Source organism: Eptatretus burgeri, chromosome 12 (genome assembly GCF_056783735.1).
Source record: "Eptatretus burgeri isolate ZD-2024b chromosome 12, Ebu_testis_v1, whole genome shotgun sequence".
Lineage (NCBI taxonomy): Eukaryota > Metazoa > Chordata > Myxini > Myxiniformes > Myxinidae > Eptatretus > Eptatretus burgeri.
In genome coordinates this window covers 84,327,854-84,347,683 of record NC_140972.1, presented here as the reverse complement: position 1 = coordinate 84,347,683, position 19,830 = coordinate 84,327,854, and the positions used below count along the sequence as shown (strand labels likewise).

Genomic DNA, 19,830 nt, shown 5'->3' with positions numbered 1-19,830 from the left:
ACCAGAGTTCGGGAGTAAGGCTGTGGAACCTGGAAGAAGACCGAAAGGCTGTTTATTATTGGAACCACAACTGGGTGGGACGGCTCAGAGTGTGGACCTCTCACAATGATGTGTCCCAAGGCAGGTGGTCCCAAAGTTTGGAGGGCGAGACAGAGGACCGAGGGTGGAGGAAAGAGGTCGGGACAGAAGCACAGTGATTGTTGCTGCACACTTATGGAGAGTTGGAGGCTGGAGCTGCACTTAAAACCATTGATCATCTTTCACCTTACCTTTGTTTGGCCACCATCTTTTATCTCCTGGTCTTCCACCACCACATCATCTGCCTCTGCCATCTTCAACTGCATCGTCTTGTTCTTCCATCTCTGAGCGGATCGTTCCGGCGACACTGCCCGTCCCGAGCGTTGGCAAAGAGCTTTACAGTCGTGGCCAAAAATATTGGCACCCTTGCAATTTTTTTCAAATAATGCACCATTTCTTCCAGAAAGTTGTTGAAATTAAAAAATATTTTGGTATCCACATATGTTGTTGCTTTGGTTTACAGTGGAACAAATCTTTTTTTGAAAAGCTGAAAAAATTACTAAATCTTAGCTTGTTCCACAGAGAAATCTTAAAATGACCCAAACAATAATATTATCGGCGCCTTATAGAAGTTGTTAGTTAGATTTCAAGCAGGTGTTTCTCCTGTACTTCGAAATTGAACTCACCTGTGGTTTCAGTGTTTCCCTCCCATCATTCCTCTCCTCTGCCGATTTATTCCCTTGATGTTTGTCCCACTGTCTGCAACAACAAAGAGGGTGCCTGCAATATAAAAATCACTCATTCAACCAGTTTGAATAGAAAAATGAGTCATTCTGCTGTTTTGTGTCACTGTGTGGACCACAATGAGCATGAAGAAAAGAAAGAAAACCAGAGCATTGTCTGAGGTTGTCAGACACAAGATTGTAGCCAAGCATGGACGACCTCATGGCTACAAGTCCATCTCCGGAGACCTTGATGTTTCTGTGTCCACCGTATGCAATGTTATCAGGAAGTTTAAGGCCCATGGTACTGTAGTCAACCTCCCTGGACGTGGCGGCAAGAGAAAACTTGATTGAAGATTGCAGCGAAGGATTGTTCGAATGCTGGAGAAAGCACCTTGATCAACTGCCAAACAGATTCAAGCTGATCTTCAGACACAACTCACCATCCATCGCTAACTCAATGAAAGGGGGTTCTATGGTCGGAGACCCAGGAGGACCCCACTGCTGAGAGAGACAAAAGAAAGCCTGACCAGAGTTTGCCAAAACACACCTGAACAAGCCAAATCATTCTGGCAGAATTCCCTGTGGACAGATGAGACCAAATTAGAGCTTTTTGGCAAAGCACGTCATCTCTGTTTACAGAAAACAAAATGAAGCCTTAAAAGAAAATAACACCTTCCCCACAGTCAAACATGGAGGAGGATCAGTAATGTTTTAGGGTTGCTGTGCTGCCTCTGGCACTGGGTGCCTTGAATGTGTGCACGGCATCATGAAATTATGAGATTACCGAGGCATTTTCGAGCACAATGTTAAACCCAGTGTCAGAAATCTGGGCCTCTGTCAAAGGTCATGGGTCCTGCAACAGGACAATGACCCCAAACACACTTCAAAAAGCACCTGGGAATGGTTCAAGACAAAATGCTGGACTATTCTGAAATGGCCAGCAATGAGTCCAGATCTTAATCCCATTGAACACCTGTGGGGAGATCTGAAAACAGCAGTTTGGAGAAGGCACCCTTTAAATCTGAGAGAACTGGAGCAGTTTGTACAAGAAGAGTGGACAAACTACCAGTGGAGAAGTGGAGGAAGTTCATTCATGGATATAGGAAGTGCTTGACTGCAATTATTTTGTCCAAAGGCTGTGCCATCAAATATTAAGTCAAGGGTGTCAATCATTTTGTCAATGCCATTTCTTTTTATTTTCTGATTTAAAAGGATGTGTAAAGTTATGAATCAAAAACAAAGGTTCTGTCATATTAACAGTTGAAAAAAGGATTGTGGAGACCAAATACTTTTGTCAATTTAAACTTATTTTTAGAGAAAACTGAGTTATTTGAAAAAAGTGCAAGGGTGCCAATATTTTTGCCATGACTGTATAAGATATGTTTGGGGTTCTGGCCCACTTTGGTCACATGTAGCATTATAACAGTACTGTACAGTTTAAAATCAAATTATTTGTTTGAAAGGTTACAAAATAAGTGTAATATGTTTCATCAGTATGTAATCAGTAGTTTACCTAAAAAAAGTTAAGCTCCCCCACTTATCTAAGGAGCTTTTAGGTGCAACTTGGTCAACCAACAAGGCAAACATGAAGACCAAGGAGCTTTCCATCTCCATTCAAGAGAATGTTCTAAGAAGATTTCAAAGTCACCCATTATCCCATTGAGTATGGTGAAATCCATCATTAAGAATGGGAAAACATATACCACCCAGATCGGGTCAACCATCCAAACTCAGCAGGCCAGCAAGCATGAAACTGGTTTGGGATGTCACGGTAAACCCAACAATGACAATCAAAGATCTGAAAGACTCTATGTTCGAGATGGGGGTCAGTGTTCATCAATCAACAATATCCCGTTCCCTTCACAAAGCTGCCCTCGAAGGACAGGTGGCAATAAAGAAGCCATCACTGAAAAAGACTCATGGAGTTTGTGAAAAAGCATCTTAATGATACTGCATGCACGTGGAGAAAGGTTTTGTGGTGAGATGAGACAAAAATTGCCTTCATTGGTCTGAATTCAAAGCGTTACGTCTGGAGCAAGCCTAACACTGCACATCACCCAGTCAACACCATCCCTATTGTCAAGTATGGTGGTGGCATCATGTTATTTGAGGTGCCTTTCATCATCAGCATGGACTGGCAAGCTTGTTAGGATAGAAAGGACAATGGATGGTGCAAAGTACAGGAGAATCCTTGATGAAAAGCTGCTTGAATCAGCTCTGAATCTGAAACTGTGTAGGAGATTCACATTGCTGCAGGCCAATGATCTGAAGCACAAAGCTAAAGCCACACTGGAGTGGCTGAATAAGAAGAAAATACATGTTCTTGAGTGGTCCAGTCAAAGTCCTAACTTGAATCCAATTGAACATTTATGGCGAAACTTGAAGATTCCAGTCCATCGATGATCCTCACCAAACTTGGCAGAACGAGAGCAATTTTCACATGAAGAATGGGCAAAGATTTTACCATCTCAATGAACAAAGCGAGTAGAGATCTACCCAGAAACACTCATGTCAGTCATTGCTGAAGAGTTGTGGAGCGCCTTCAAGACCACCGTCCTTGATGTTGCCGGTGGATGCCTTAGAGCTCACCGCAGGGCAAAGAAGAATTTTGTCTCTCAAGGGACACTGGATACCATTGACCAGAGTCGCAGGGCCAGGCTGAATGGCAGAGCTGAGCTGTTCAGGGAGCTGAGGCATAAAACTGTACGTGCACTGAGGGTGGACAAGGAGGCCTATGTGCGAGGAATCTGTGAGGGGGTAGAGCATCACCTGTGGACAGGTGATTCTCGTCCCGCTTACAGGGGAATTCGCGCATTACGTTCAGCCAAGCCCATCCCTCGGAGCACTGCAGTTCGAGCAGAGAGTGGTAGGCTCTTGACAGAGGAGTCTGAAGTGAAGGCCCGCTGGGCCGGTTACTTTGAGCGGTTGTACCAGGCTGATCCCCCAACTGTCGAGTTGGACGTCAAGGGTGTTACAATCCCTGTTGCTGACCCTCGAATCAACTGTGGTCCACCTACGCTTGTGGAAACACGGGCTGCGGTGAACCAGTTGAAATGGGGCAAAGCTCCAGGGATCTGTGGCATCCATGCCGAACTTCTCAAGGCTGGTGGAAATGCTGCACTCGTGTCGTTGCATGCAGTTTTGTGCTCTGCCTGGAACACAGGCATCATGCCAACTGACTGGAAGAGGGGCCTTGTTGTCCCTCTCTGGAAAGGGAAGGGTGATCGCCAAGACTGCAACAACTACCGAGGGGTGACGCTGCTCTCAGTGCCGGGCAAGGTCTTTGCTCGGATAATTCTCGATAGGGTTCGCCACCATCTGCTTGAGCACCAGTGTCCAGAGCACTCAGGCTTTACACCAAAGAGGTCAACGATTGACCGTATCCTTGCACTTCGTGTCCTCACCGAACGCAGACGAGAGTTTCGGCAGGGGCTGCTTGCAGCCTATGTTGATCTCTGTAAAGCGTTCGATTCAGTGAATCGGGATGTCCTCTGGAGGATTCTTGGTCTTCGTGGGGTGCCACCAAAACTGATCGATCTGATGTCTGAACTCTACTCTGGTACTGAGAGTGCTGTGAAGTGTGGTGGTACCATCTCTGACTTATTTCCAGTTGTTACTGGAGTTCGTCAGGGATGTGTACTTGCCCCCACACTTTTCAGCACTTGTATGGACTGGATTCTAGGGAGGATGTCGGAGAGATCAAGTTGCGGTGCGTCATTTGGGAATGTCAAGATCTCGGACCTTGACTTTGCAGATGATGCAGTCATCTTTGCGGAGACTTTAGACATCCTCTTGGGGGCCCTCGAGGTGCTGAATGAGGAGTCGGAGCCGTTGGGATTACGGGTTTCTTGGGTCAAAACTAAGATCCAGGCTTTCGGTGACATCGTGGATGCTGCTGTCCTGTCTGTGTCTGTTTGTGGTGAGGATGTTGAGGTCGTGGAGAGATTCACTTACCTTGGCAGTGATATTCATGTCTCTGCTGGCTGCGAGTCAGAGGTCAATAGACGTCTGGGTCGGGCCTGGGGAGTCATGGATTCACTGGATCATGGGGGTGTGGCGCTGCCGGTACCTGTGCGGGAGGACGAAAGTCCGAGTCTTCAGGTCCTTGGTACTTCCAGTCTTGCTCTATGGGTGCGAGACTTGGACTCTGACCAAGGATCTGAGACGGAGACTTAATTCCTTTGGTACCAGGTCTCTTCGGAGAATCCTTGGCTATCGCTGGTCGGATTTTGTGTCCAACGAGCGGTTGCTGAGAGAGACTCGGATGAGATTTGTTACCTGCATAGTCCGTGAGCATCAGTTGCGGCTGTATGGACATGTGGCTCGTTTTCCTGACTCTGATCCTGCTCACCAGATTCTCTCAGCGAGGGAGTCTCATGAGTGGAGGAGGCCAGTGGGTCGACCACGTACCTCATGGTTGCAACAGGTTGACCATCATCTCAAGGAGATGGGGATGGGCCTGGCATCTGCCTGGGGGATGGCCAGACGGAGGCCCCTGGAGTACCGGCGGAAAGTGGACGCAGCGACGTGCTGTTCTGGCACATGCTCCCATACCTGACCTGAGTCATTGCTGCAAAAGGTGCTTCCACCAAATACTGACCTCTTTTACAACCTGAAAACTTTTACAACCAGTGAATTTTGATTAGTTCATGTTTTTTTGTAGGTATTCCTGACATGTAACCTCCTTCATCTATAACAGTGTTTAGTTTGATCTCTTCAGTTATGAATAAAAAAGTTCATTTGGAAAAATTGTTTCTGCACAATTCGTAATTCATCTAAATGTGGCATAATTGGGAGTTGGAGTACTAAATAAGAAATGCAATGAAATTGATAAAATAAAATAAAAATACCTGTCAATAGCTTGAGCCCCCAGGGCTAAGATAAGAAGGGGAGAGAGATGAGAAGAGAAGGAAAAATAAGAAAACACACAACAATGCACAATACAAGAGGAACATATCACACAGAAAAGTGGTGGAGTAGGTGTAACTACACAAATCAAGGCTTGGCATTGCTCTTTAAAGAGGTTTCCACTCTCTAAATCATAAAAACTCTGATGAAAACCAGAACCTAAGTAAACATGAGTGAATATTTATTCGGAAGTATTTCCTAGTATTGATATAACACAAACTACAAGAAATAGTAATCAAAGAAGCTAAGGCCTTAGTTATTTTATAATTTGGTTTACGCTGTTCTTCAGCTAAAATGTAGGGTTGGTAGGTCGAAATATAAATATAATTTCAATTTTTAGAAATTATATATTTTTATGATTTTTTTTTCAGATGTTCCATGGAAAAGACAAGGGAAAGTGGGGGGAAAATAAATATAAATCCCAGACCAGGAGGATCTAAGAAAACATTGAAGATGGAAGACCATTTAAATGCAAGATGCCCATGTTCACTGTATCATCTGATGTGAAAACAATAAAGAAGGATTAAAACTTGTTTTTACAAGATAGTCTGGCATGTTTCTATTATAGAAACCTGTTGGATCATCAAACAAATGGAAACAATTCTGAGAAAATTACTGTCCAAGTCGTAGATGTGTGCATGCACACCAGTGCATAGTACTGGATATGATTTAAAAAAAGGTGTCTACGAGGAGTCAACACGCTCAAACAGAGTCATACCCAGCTCTTACTTTTCAGTGGGCATCTGATCGTACCATCTCCCCATCCCCATGGGCACATCAAACGCTGACTTCTGGTCCGTTGAAGGCTGAATATCAGCATCTCGCAGGGAAACTTTGACGTACTTGGCACCGAAATCTTTCAATACGAACAGCGGTGTACAACTTTCGACAGAAACAAAATCGGCAAGATCGAGAGTTGCCTGCGAATCATCCCTGTTGCTGCACTGAATTGATACAATTGTTTGGCCAGAATATTCGTCGTCAAGATGTTGCGTGATTAAATCACCAATATACAGTCTCTCAAATTTATACCGCTGACATACTTAACAATCACTTTCGCCCCAGAAACCACAGTCAATCTGAACCACGCTGGCCACTGCTCAGACGCCATGACTGAATACTACTGCACAGCTCGACTGCGCAGTTCAGTTAAAGATGACTCAGCATTTTAGCACGCGTGCACAAAATTATATTTTGAAAATAAATGCCGACGTTTACATTTCGGGTTTTGAAACTTTTGCACCTTCGGCGGAAAATGTATAAATATAAAAGCCTAAAAATGTGTTTTATATTTATATTTCATTTCGGCAAATATACCTTCGGCGGATCTGCAAACCAAGTTATAAAATAACTAAGGCCTAATGTGTTATATAATTCAAAACAAGTAGCAGAAGGATCCAAGGGGTGGAACGATGAGTGAGCGACATGTGATGAGGGTGACAAGTGACAAAAATAAAGGGAGAACGATGTTTATCATTTATTTTACCTCTTAGTTTTCTAAACTGAAGAATTGTGAGATTGTAAGTTGAACATTGTCCTGTCGTTAATTTAATTTTAATCTTGTCAAGAAAGGGTTTGGGGACTTCAATAAGAAAGGCGGAGGATAGGACCGAGTTTGGGAAGGGGTGGGGCTAGGGATTTGAGGACTTGATGCCACATTTTACATGATGTGGAATTTCTGCGCGTCTCTGATAGTAATACTTACTGCACTACTCATGCCAAGTGTAATGCAATACTTTGAATGTGACCTCTGCGATGACAATGGTGTGCCTCAAAGTGGTGATTATGATCGCATTCCTGGTAGTATTGTGAGTGCAACAGAAACATTTGTTTTAAGTGTAGTCATTAAGGTTTCATTTTTGGCAAAGCATTAATATAGAACATAATTATGTGCATGGTTCAGTTCAAGATATTTATATTGGCTTCTGTTGTTAATTTTCACTGAAAGTATACATTACAGTCCTGAACAATTGAAAAGCTCAACAGCAGAGGAGGCAAATGCACTTACTGTATAGAAGGGAAAGATGAAAACAGTCATAAGTTTTGAATAAACAGGGACAAAACAAACAAAGCAAGCAGACCAGGAAGTCTTTAGGAAGCCAAAGGTAGAAATTAGAATGGACTGGTGTTGGAGGTAGAGGGGGTGGGAGACAATAGATTTCTGACTTCAATTCAATCCAGCAACAAAAACACATCACTTCATAATTATTAGTTTTCCCTTTTTCCACTCGTACTTCAAAGCAGATGGCCTCATTTATCCAGACGTGCACAATCTTCAAAAGAATACAAACTTTATTGCAATCACTTAAAACCTGAAACAAAACATGGAGATGCAGTTACACTCATAGATGATCAGTTTTGCAAGCAAATTACATGTCATTTAACTTCTTTAAACATATGCCTAAAGTTGTATGCATCGTCAAGATTGGTTCCTCAGAGTGAAAAATCGTTTCACAGCAATGTCAACCACAATTAATATTCCCATCACCTTAATGCACACAATGCAATGTCGAGTATTTTAAAAAGTTCTCAGAATTATTAAAACTATGCTGTGCCGTCACAACATCACATCCTTTTCGAACATGTACACATATTATATTATCTTATGTTTATATACAGATCATGCAACTGATACGTTAGCGTATATACATGCCATAAGAGTAGTACGACATGTGAAATGGAAGCCAGCGTTCGCTCATGCCTGTACCACTTCAGAATATGTAACATACACACAAGATAACAAAATTAATCCCTGAAAATTTATTTAGAAAATAAATAAATACTTTAATCGATATTTACAACTTTTAAAGATTTTCATATGATTTGTGGAAAAAAAATATATAGAATATTTACCAACAGCCATAGTATTTTTTTTTTCTCACCTAAGATGTTTTGTGTATATAAAAATAATTTTGTTCTTCAGCGTTCAATAAAGTTTCTCCATGTGCATCATGTGTGGCATCAATGGTTGCAGGCTATGCTCTCTGCATTCCAAACCAAGCTGAAGTAATTATCTTGGTTTTGTATTAAACCGAGGTAAGGAGTTCGATATGGTAAAATGGGGGAAAACACAATCTGATAAGAATAAATATCTTAGTGAAATGTTACAGATGTGCTACCAGCAAATCATGGAGTTTTACAAAAGAAAAATACCACGATGGACTTGAAAATAGAGAATGAAGAATCAAGTATTTGTTAACACCACAATGGACACCCCCCCCCCTCCGTGCAACATAAAAACCATTGGAATTTTCACTTAATGTCCTGAAGGAAAATCTTTTTTGTATCCACTTTTTTGGGGTTTGTTTGGTGGGTGGCACCTTGAAACTGAATAGTCGGAATGAAAACGACTGCTATAATGTTTCGTTGTCTTGGTCATTTATAAATCAGTTAAAATATGTTATACCGTGTACGAGGGCCCATCAATAAGTTGTACAAAGGATAGACTCACGATAGTCTGAAAAACATTGAGTTTTATGATTTTTCAATATATGAGCATACGTATAAATTAATAAGAAAAAGTCTTTTGTGACCAATTATGCATACTTATATTTTGAAAAATAACAACACGTTAGCAAATTGGATGGTCTATGTGAGTACCTTGTAGAACATTTTGAATGAATCACAAAAAAACTTTCAAAATAAATAAATAAAAACCTCAAAAATATGATCCCCATTTAAATTTGAGAGTGCGAGAAAAGTCGCACAAGACAGTGCCATCTAAAATTCTCTCTCAACAACTGGCAAATAATCTCAAGGCGATAGAGAAGAACCGGAATAAAGGTAGAGAGAGAAAAAGAGGGGGGTATCCACAGGTACAGAAACAAGTTGTTTAATAGCAAGGCTAAACCAGCTGCGGTCCTTCCTCATGGACTCGCTCCAGGTCGCTGGGCTGATGATGTAATTTGGGTGACTTGGCAGTCCGGCGAGCAGGTGCACGAAAGCTTTGACCAGACATGATGAGTTTCCCAAAACCGGATGTATGCGCAAATGCATATCCCGAGCGACGCATACTAACACGACGGATTGGCTTGCGGCGCCGAGGCTCAGGTCTGCGACCTTCCTGCACTTGTAGAACACGCACCTGTATCACAGACACACACGCACAGTCACTTGCTCATCACAGACACACACGCACAGTCACTTGCTCATCTTCTCAACTTGTGCCGACTTCGACCCCTATGGGGAAGTATAGCACTCAACTGAATCAGACATTATCTCAACTCTGATGATATAACCTTTGATATAAAAGGCTACCCACAACTTCAAAAACCAATAGGTACTGCTTAGGATAGAAGTATTGCTTTTATTTTAAAGTCCAACATAATAATAGTTTGAAATCCTTAGCTTGACACAAGTTATATACCTTCTATAACTTATTCAAGCAAGTAAAAAAAATAAAAAGACAAAATGTCATAGCCCCCATTGTTTTAGTAACTTTGCTGTGTGGAGTTAAAGGGCGAGCATATATATATATATATATATATATATATATATATATATATATATATATATATATATATATATATATATATATATATATATATATATATATATATTGGATTCGCTATATATGCTAGATATCCCTTATTGTCGGGTTTTCCGTCTGTCTGTCTGTGTGTATGTATGTGTGTCTGCAACGCGAGGCTCCACAGCACGAACCAGCGAACCGATTTCGAGGAAACTTTGCCAACATGTGGAATATATACTGAGAATGTGCGCGTTTGAATTTCGTTGCCTAGCAACCACCCGTTGCTGTGCAGCGGCCGAAAAACCGCATACAGTATTTTCAATACTTGTCCTTCAGTTTTTAATGTAGAGAAACGAGACTTCGGAACTAAACACTTCGAGATATTTTGAAAATTTTACTCGAGCCGATTTTTGATTGAGGTTTTATTTTTCAAATGGTAGTCCTTCAAAAATCGGGTGTCTATTCACCGTCATTTTTTATGAGGGGCTTAGGAAAGTGGACGTGGTTGATGAAAAGTGGGAGTGGCGTAGGAAAGTGGGCGTGGCTTATGGAAAATATTGTGTGGCTCAGGAGGTGTGGTCAAACAAGAGCATTGAGAGAAGTTTATCGGGTTTTCCGTGTGTGTGTGTGTGTGTGTGTGTGTGTGTGTGTGTGTGTGTGTGTGTGTGTGTGTGTGTGTGTGTGTGTGTGTGTGTGTGTGTGTCTGTCTGCAACGCGAGGCTCCACAGCACAAACCAGCAAACCGATTATTTTTAAAATGGTAATCCTTCAAAAATAGGGTGTCTATTTAACGTCATTTTTTATGAGGAGTGCCAGTTGGCAAAATACGCAATAGGAAAAATCTCGCCAGGCAGAGGAACAATTGTACGTGAACCAATAAGTCTTGTCAATGAATCTTCGTCGGTGGATCGGTCAGAATGAAAAGCATAGTATCCAGCGCTTCGATCCTAGCGAATCCCTCGTTTGTGTGTGTGTGTGTGTGTGTGTGTGTGTGTGTGTGTGTGTGTGTGTGTGTGTGTGTGTGTGTGTGTGTGTGTGTGTATATGTATATATATATATATATATATATATTTATCCATATGTATGTATGTATGTACAACTAAAATATATCCGCCAGTCTACCAGTTGGCCATCTTTGATCAGATGGCAAAATAAAGTGAGGGGTACGTGTATGCCATCATGTACTGGTTTGTGTCAAGTTTGAACAAAATCGGACCATGCATGACTGAGAAATAGTTGGGGACACATTTAAGTCACAAACTGTCCACCAGTCAGCCATCTTGGATCTGATGTCAAAAAAAATGACGCGCATATGTAAGCCATCATTCATTAGCCGGGTGCCAAGTTTGAACATCAGTAAATGCATGTCCGAGAAATGGTTGAGGATGTGTTCCACATCGGGTTTTTCACAACTAAAATGGTCGCCAGTCGGCCATCTTGGATCTAATCTCGAAAAAAAAAGAATGACGTGCACATGAAAGCCATCATTTATTATCTATGTGCCAAGGTTGAACAACATCAGTAAATGCATGTCCAAAATATGGTTGGGATGTGTTCAACACTGGGTATTTTTTAATTTTTATTTTACAACTAAAATGGCCACCAGTCAGCCATCTTGGATCTGATCTCAAAAAAAGAAGACATGCATATGTATACCAGTGTTGTCTTTGTGCCAAGTATGAAAAAAATTGGTCCAGACACGTCAGAGATATGGTGGCGGACGCACGCACGAACACGGAAATCGAGACCAAATCCAAAAGCCCCCGTTTCGGACGGACCAAGTCCAATGGGAGCTAAAATATTTTAAAACCTGAGGTTTTAAGTGAGCAAGCTCACTGCAGTGTTGCCTTTTTATGAAACAAAAATAGAATTTTGACGATAATTCCAATGAACGGCACCAATCGACACATTATGTTCCAAGAATGGCCAGATATCACAATTAAAACTGGTGGTAAGCATGAGACATTGCTGTAGCAAAGTAACTGCAATAACATCTAATTATTATTATTTTCGATTTTTTTTGTCATGAGGGAAATGTTACTTAAACATTTTCACTCCAAGTCTAACATCGTAGTTGTATACTGAGAGAGTGAAACAATGGTTAACCACAGGCAATTAACGTACAATACACTTCTGTTAATACTTGCTCTGAGTTCACAGGAATCGTAGTTAGCAATATCTGACAGCAGATGTTTAGCTGAGATAGGTCTCAGCAATTTATCATAAACGACTCACATTACAACAACCAGCAACTTATGACATTATGTTATGGGTCAGATCCTCCAGACAATGAATGATAATTATTTGTCTGATTTTGAGGAGTTGAAACATGCTTTCACCATTTTCGTTTTAGCTCGATGCAAATTTATTATTTTTATTTGTTACCTCTGCCCTAAGGTGGATAGAGGTTAAATTTTCACCTCGTCTGCCTGTCTGTGAGCAGGATATCTCAAAAAGTTATGCCCGGATTCGGACGAAACTTGGTCGATAAGTTGGTTGTGTGACGAATTGGCTCAATTTTGGTGAAGATGTTGATCGGAGAATTTTTAAATTTTTAAAGTGATTCTTCATAATTGAGAGATAAGGCCAAAACGACATGTAGAACGATATTTCAAAAAGTTGGGGACGGGTTATGACAAAACTTGGTGGATGATTGGGTAGGAGACGAGAACAAGTCAATTACATTTTGGTTAAGGTCTGGATGCAGATCCTATCAGTGGGATACAAAATGTAAACTGTTCAGCCTGGTGAAGGTATGCGCTGAACCGAGTGTCATTCTAGTTCAAAATGTTTGCACATTATTTGGTTGAAAACACACAAGTATAATTATTGGGAATTCTTATTGATTCCTAAACATCACTCGACAGAAACACAAAGTTTAACCCCCCCCCCCAACCCCCAAAACTACAATTACCACAAACTATACAATTATATGCAACTACAGTCTTTCTGTATGAAAACTATAGAATCTCAAAGTGAGGCTTGGCTCTATCAAAATTCCTTCTTCGAGAAAATATGTCAGTGTCAGTCCTATCCATTAATAATAACTAAAAACAGTGCTGGTGTGTGTAGCAATGCAAGTGTGGTGCAACTAATACCATATCGCTTAAAGTGGGATGGAGGTCATTGTGTATGAAGCGAGAGACGATCACAGGAACCATGCAGATAACAACTGTCAGTAAGACCGTCAGACACACTGTGGGTTGGCTCAGCGGCGCACGTGATGCCCCTGTGTTCAACACCCGCACACAAATTGTGTCACATAAAAAAAATGAAAACCTCATCGACTACAAAGCTACACCACACAAAAGTTGTACATCGAAGTAAAAGTAGGTCCATGTTACATGAGCTCAAGATTATCGGAACAAATTCTTCCAAATGTGGATTTACTTCGGTAGCAAAATAACTTGGTGTAACATTGGTACTGTTGACTTTAAACACTTTTGAGTCACTTCGAGTTTTTGAGCCAAAGGTTAAAGCAGGTTACATATCAGAAATGTTTTGGGAGGAGGTGTTGGTAAACTCTGGATCCAGAAACTGTATCCTCAAGTTCCACCATATATATCTATTCAGCGACATTATTAAGTGATGTCATGATAAATGTGATTCAGTTTTGACATTTGTTCGTGTGTAGGTCTGATATCCTAGTGAAATCTTCAAAATCCTTTGCTCATTCATTTTGATAAAATGAGTCCACTGTTATGACCTTGTCTGTATCCCACTACTGACACCAAAAATGTTTGTTCTCTGAAAGCTAATGAAAGCTTGGATAAATAAATTACCAATGAAAGGGAAGGCTCCAGGAAGAATGGTGTACATGCCATCACTATATAGTGCAAATGTTATTGCAAAGTACATCGCAATGCTACCCCACACAAAGATCTGGTTGATGGGTGTCCAATAAGCCATGTCAATGCCAACCTGAAATGCAAACAGGCATCGCAAAATCTTTAGAAGCAAAAAAAACTTTCCATGTTCATTTGTTCCACAATGTGTGTGCTCCCCAAAAATATATATAAATGTACATTGCCAAATCCGGCCCCATGTCATTTGTAACAAGGACGTAAATTAAATTTTGGCCCACATGAAGCCATTACACTATTATATCCAGTCGCTAATTAATCAAAGTTGAGCACAGAACTGTGAGGAAAGACTTACCTGAAGACTGACAACAATGACGAGAGCTGTGGAAACAATTACAGCAAGTGATTGTCCATCAGCCAACTCGGAACCGTTCATGCGCATGGTGGTGCAGAGCATGGCGTAAGGCACAAAGAAGAGGACTATTGAGGTATAGATGCCTCGTGATGTGCAGATGAAAAATTGTTTCTTATTGAAGAGACGATTGAATTGTCCAGGACTATATAACTTAGGGTACACGAGACTCCACTGTTCCTTCACATCCTGGGGTTCAAAGGAAATATATATCCAACTGTAAAAACATGTTACTCAGAAGTCACAAAGCCATAATTCTGGTCAATTTGTCAAGTCCAACAAACTTCAACTCTCAATCTTTCTCTCTCAAATATGAAGGCATTTTTGCAAAGCCATATTACATTTTCCCGTGCATACACGATTACTGACCACCACACTGTTCCTTACCTGGTCAAAACAACCCATGGCAAGCACCGGCAAGGAAGTGTACACAATGTTGTAGAGCGTGATGAACCATTGGTCATAAACAGTCTGTGCAGAGTATAGGAATCGGTCATCAGAGGACATTGATGAAACATTCTTTTTTATGGCTTTAAACATTAAATGAACAACAGTTGCAGTCAGTTCTTATTGTTAATGTTATTGTTCAAAGTATTCCGTTTTTCATCAATGTGATGCCGTCTCATAAGCACCAGCGGGATCGAGCCAAGTTGATAACTCGCTCACTTCTAAATGGTCGAGTTTTGGGTCCAATTAAAACTGCTTCCGGGCGTGGTGCAAACATGGTGTGGAAGAGGGGGCAGGACACGTATATCCTGTCTCCCTAACCTACAGTGGTACTTGCCTGGGCTGAGAAGCCACAGAAGAAGGCGAACCAGAAGTGTACGAGAGTGAAAGCAAAGTTCTTGTAGAAGAAGTAACAAAGGAACTTGCACATGCGCAGGTAAGACCAACGACCGTGCACGAGAAGAAGCCGCTGCAGGTAACGAAACTGGCCAAAGGAGAAATCGCTTGCGAGTACTGCCTGCATGCCCTCCTGCCCGCTGATACCAACACCGATATGTGCCGCTGGAATGCAAGATACAAGCCACTTGAGACAACGATCCTTCATTGATGTTATTTTATTCTAAGTTTTCTTGACAAATAGCTTTTGTAATTTATTAAACAATTAATTGCATGTGAAGAAAAATGAAACTTATGCAGATCCGCACCAACTATGTAAAAGTTTATATGTTTATTTATTTATTTATTTATTTTTATGGTGGATATGTGGGCAATGCCCATTTGAGGTGAAATTTTGTACCCATTATATGGTGCCTGAGGATATTATGAGTCAACCACAAACTGTGGACTGGCATCACGTCATTAATTAGCCAGCTGGGTTTGTTTAATCGGAAATCCGACAGCAACAATATAATTCTCATGAGAGTAACTCGGGTTATTAAAGCTTAATATAACGATAAATAAATAATACACTCAGCTTTTAGTCATTTTGGAACCCATAACCTCTTGGGTGCCAGTCCAATGTCCTTGTTACTCAGTCACTGTAACCGCATGGTTTTATACTCACTTTTAATCATGTTCACATCATTGGCTCCATCTCCAATGGCAAGTGTTATCGACTTCTTGTTCTGTTTCACCAGGTCCACCACCTGGGCTTTCTGTAGTGGTGTTACACGACAACAGATGACAGCTTTGCACAGGCATGCCAACTCCAGGAACTGCATCTCCATCGTTTTCTGCAGAGCAAAGGCCTGTGGGAATACAAACATTAAGGCATCATGGACAGCCATATATGGTAAATGTTCACTACCATAATTAAGCAGTCAGATTTCAATGCCCTTGGAATGCAAGCTCTTCGGAGCAGTCACCTCTTATCGTATCTGACTGCCGAATGTTTCAGGATTATTTCAATTTGGATATTTGTTGCTTTATGCATTGTACATTTTTATGGAAGGCTCTAGACTCATTGAGGAGCAACATTTACAAACTAGAAAGCATCTGAAAATGCAATGCTTGTCCTGTGTCCGCTTTGTATCTGGACCTACTATTCTTCAGTATGCTAAACAAAAACAGCAATTTTTTTGACCTTGAGACCTCAAAAAACAAGAGGCTTCAGTTACCCAATAAGCAAACCCTGCTCAAATTTGCAAAAACAAATTGAATGGTGCAAAATGCAAATTTTGATCAAATTTCAAGTCAATCGATGAAAATTGATGATTTTATGCAACCTTGACCTTTTATCAAAACAAACAATCGGTTTGTAGCTTTTAATTGGTGAACCAATTCAGTAACACAATACGGAAATTATTAAAATTTCGGTCAACTGGATGAAAATTGATGATCTTATGCGACGTTCACCTTTTGCCAAAATTATTAATTTGTCTTTTCCAAATTCTCCGAATTGAGTCTGGTTGAAAATTTGATGACAAAAACTGAAATGGCAAAAGAGTTACGGCCTGGATGGACGGACACACACACACAAACACACACAATTGCAAAAAACTCGGTCTCCCACTGCGCAGGGGGACAGGCTAATAAAGCTTTGTTGAAAATTTGATGGCAAAAGCTCAAGTGTTAAAAATGATACGCCACAGACAGACAGACACACAGACAGAATTGATATCAAAATCCCGTCTTCCGTTGCACGGGTGATGGGCTCACTACATACGAACGGGTATGCAGAGATTGACATCAGCAAGGAGGGATAAGATAAAAACAATCGGTAACAGAATGATAAATAAAATCAGCTTGTGTAGAATACATCTTGGATGTGCATGGGTGAGTGCATGAGGTGTTGATGGACAGCACGTTTGAAAGACGAACCAATTTAGCAATACGATTATGACTATTTAATCTAGAATATCTGATTTATCAAATGTCATCTCCATGGGATCAATGTATCGTTTTGACATTTGTTTATACATAGGACAAAGTGTGTAGGACAAATTGAGGTATAGATGCCTCATGATGTACAGATGAAAAATTGTTTGTTTTTTAATGGAAGAGACGATTGATCTGTCCAGGCCTATATAACTGAGGGTATACTAGACTCCACTGTTCCTTCACATCCTGAGGTTCAAAGGAAATATATATCCATCTGTAAAAACATGTTACTCAGAAGTCACAAAGCCATAATTCCAATCAATTTGTCAAGTCCAACAAACTTCAAATCTCAATCCTCCAAGTAGGCGACAGTGATTTTTACAGGGCGATTCAACCCGATGTAAACCAGTTCATACTGTGAAAATCTGCGTTATTACGTATTAACTGATGAAATGAGGGTCAATCATACAAATGGTCAAGCCAATAACACATTATAAGCCATAGAAAAGTTAATATAGAGCCTAAACGATGCATCTGATACTGTGCGCGTAACCTCAATAGTTTACATCTCGTAATCTCAAGTTATTCCTGCTTCTGCCGTTCAATTAACGCTCTCATACCTGGAGGTTCAAGTGAGATAAACTCTCAGCAGAGATAGCTTTTTGGATCTTTCAGTGAAGGTTTTACTGATATAGACAACCGTTTTGTTCAATCTTCCGCTCTGGGCTTAACAGCAAGTGTGTTGCATTGCAAATGAAAATGGCTGGATAGTCATTAACAAGGTGAGGATTACTTTTAGACTTAAAATTGAGATCCAGTTACATGTTTCCACTCAAATTCCCACTGGACCAGAAATACAACTTCAACTAGAAGGGCACTTGGTGGAGTGCATACCTCCACCACGCAATGCCTGATCCAGTGTAGAACATATCGGGTCCAATAGATTTTTGAATAAGAAAAAGAGCAATCAGAGATTGCAAACCCTCGGCAGAACTTCAATTTGAGTGCTGCTTCAATTTAATTTAATAGGTTTTTGGGGTAAATCCAATATGGCTGCCCAACCATGTGACCTATGACATCATATGTGTGACCCATTTGTTCCTCATGGATAGGCGGTAATATGTGTAAAGTTTCGCCTCGATTTTTTCAGCCATTTGACGTCATCAAATTTCATTTTGTGCTCCATTTTATTCCGAGAAGATCCTCAAAATTGTTTATACTGATCAGATGTAGCGTTTTACATATGCAATTATGACATCATAACGTAGGCACCAATGACCTCGTAAAAATACCACACTCATTCCACATGAGGAGTATTTGCTATGTGCCACTTGTACATCTATGGCTTGGGGAACACTTGTGTGAAGTTTCCCCTCGATTTGTTCAGCCGTTTTGGAGATTTTTATAGGTGTTATGGTAAATCCAATATTGCTGCCAAAACCATGTGACGAATGACATCATGTGTGTTTGAACCTTTTCTTCCTCATGGACAGGCGGTCAACATGTAAATTTTTGCCTCGATCTGTTCAGCCACTTCAGAGAAGGAGATTTTTGAAGGTTTATTAAAAAAAACAATATGGTTGCCAAATCACGTGACCGATGATGTCATTATTTTTTTTTCTGTGGACCATTTTATCCCTAGATGACCCTCAAAAATGTTCGTACTGATCGGATGTGGCGTCCTACATATGCAATTATGATGTCAGAACGAGGGCACTTCTGACGTCATTAAAAAAAAATCACACATTTCCCATGAGGAGTACTTGCTATTTGCCAAGTTTCAATTTTTTCCTTGTTGCGGTTTCAGATAGAGATCCAAAGTTTTGCCGTTTTTCCAATATGGCTGCCACACCATGTGAGCTATGATGTCAAAATTATAATTAAAATATTCTACGTGAGTAGTCTCACCAATGGTGAAAATTTCGTCTCAATCTGACAAGCAGTTGTGGAGAAAAACACGGAAGTTCTGTGCGGACAGACAGACAGACCAACAAACAGACAAACAAGCAGTCATAGACTGGTACTTACGAAATCGTCAACTTGACCTCTGACCTTGTTTAATAAAAGCTGTCTCGAGAGAAGGTAGTGACGCAAACCAGAAGTTTCTATGATGATTCTGTACCAAACCATCAAAAATCGAATGTTTTGGATGTTTGACCTCACTGTGACCTTGACCTTTGACCGATTTTGACCAAAATCTAATCAGCGCTAGCCATCACCCTCCTGAATCACGTGGTGTAATTTGACATTGGTAGCTTCTTCCATTCTCGAGTTATAACTTTTTTTGGGGATGTTTGACCTTACTGTGACCTTGACCTTTGACCGATTTTTACCAAAATCTAATCAGCGCGAGCCATCACCCTCCTGAATCACGTGGTGTAATTTGACATTGGTAGCTTCTTCCGTTCTCGAGTTATCGTGCCGACAAGCAAACAAACAAACAGAAACGGAAGTGATCAATATACTTACGAAATCTTTAGATTTCGTAAGTAAAAAACCGACCCAAATGCAATACCCTCTCCGAATCCTTCAGTGGGAGTAAATATCATGCTATATATCATTTTTGGCCCTATCTCTCAATGGTAAAGAATCACTTTAAAAATTAAATAATTCTCGTATCCATAATCCGGATTCGAATCTTCACCGAAATCGAATCGATTCGTCGTGGTCACACACCCAACCTGTGCACCAAGTTTCGTCCGAATCCGTCCACAACTTTTTGAGATA

The 19,830-nt window shown here is 40.8% G+C and overlaps 1 protein-coding gene across 7 annotated transcripts in view; it reads right to left on the bottom strand.

Moving 5' to 3' along the window:
- Nucleotides 1–7,925: 7,925 nt before the first annotated feature.
- The window catches only part of ATP8B2 (ATPase phospholipid transporting 8B2), a 145,893-nt gene continuing 133,988 nt past the window's right edge, over nt 7,926–19,830 (bottom strand). For all 7 annotated transcript variants that reach the window (XM_085848702.1, XM_085848703.1, XM_085848701.1 and 4 more), the window contains 7 exons: nt 15,848–16,031; nt 15,122–15,345; nt 14,725–14,808; nt 14,281–14,526; nt 13,905–14,043; nt 13,221–13,351; nt 7,926–9,735 (listed from right to left, as the gene is read on the bottom strand). In XM_085848702.1, coding sequence (XP_085704828.1) covers nt 9,496–9,735; nt 13,221–13,351; nt 13,905–14,043; nt 14,281–14,526; nt 14,725–14,808; nt 15,122–15,345; nt 15,848–16,031 — 1,248 coding nt within the window. In that variant the 3' untranslated portion in view covers nt 7,926–9,495. The remainder of the gene's footprint in view (nt 9,736–13,220; nt 13,352–13,904; nt 14,044–14,280; nt 14,527–14,724; nt 14,809–15,121; nt 15,346–15,847; nt 16,032–19,830) is intronic.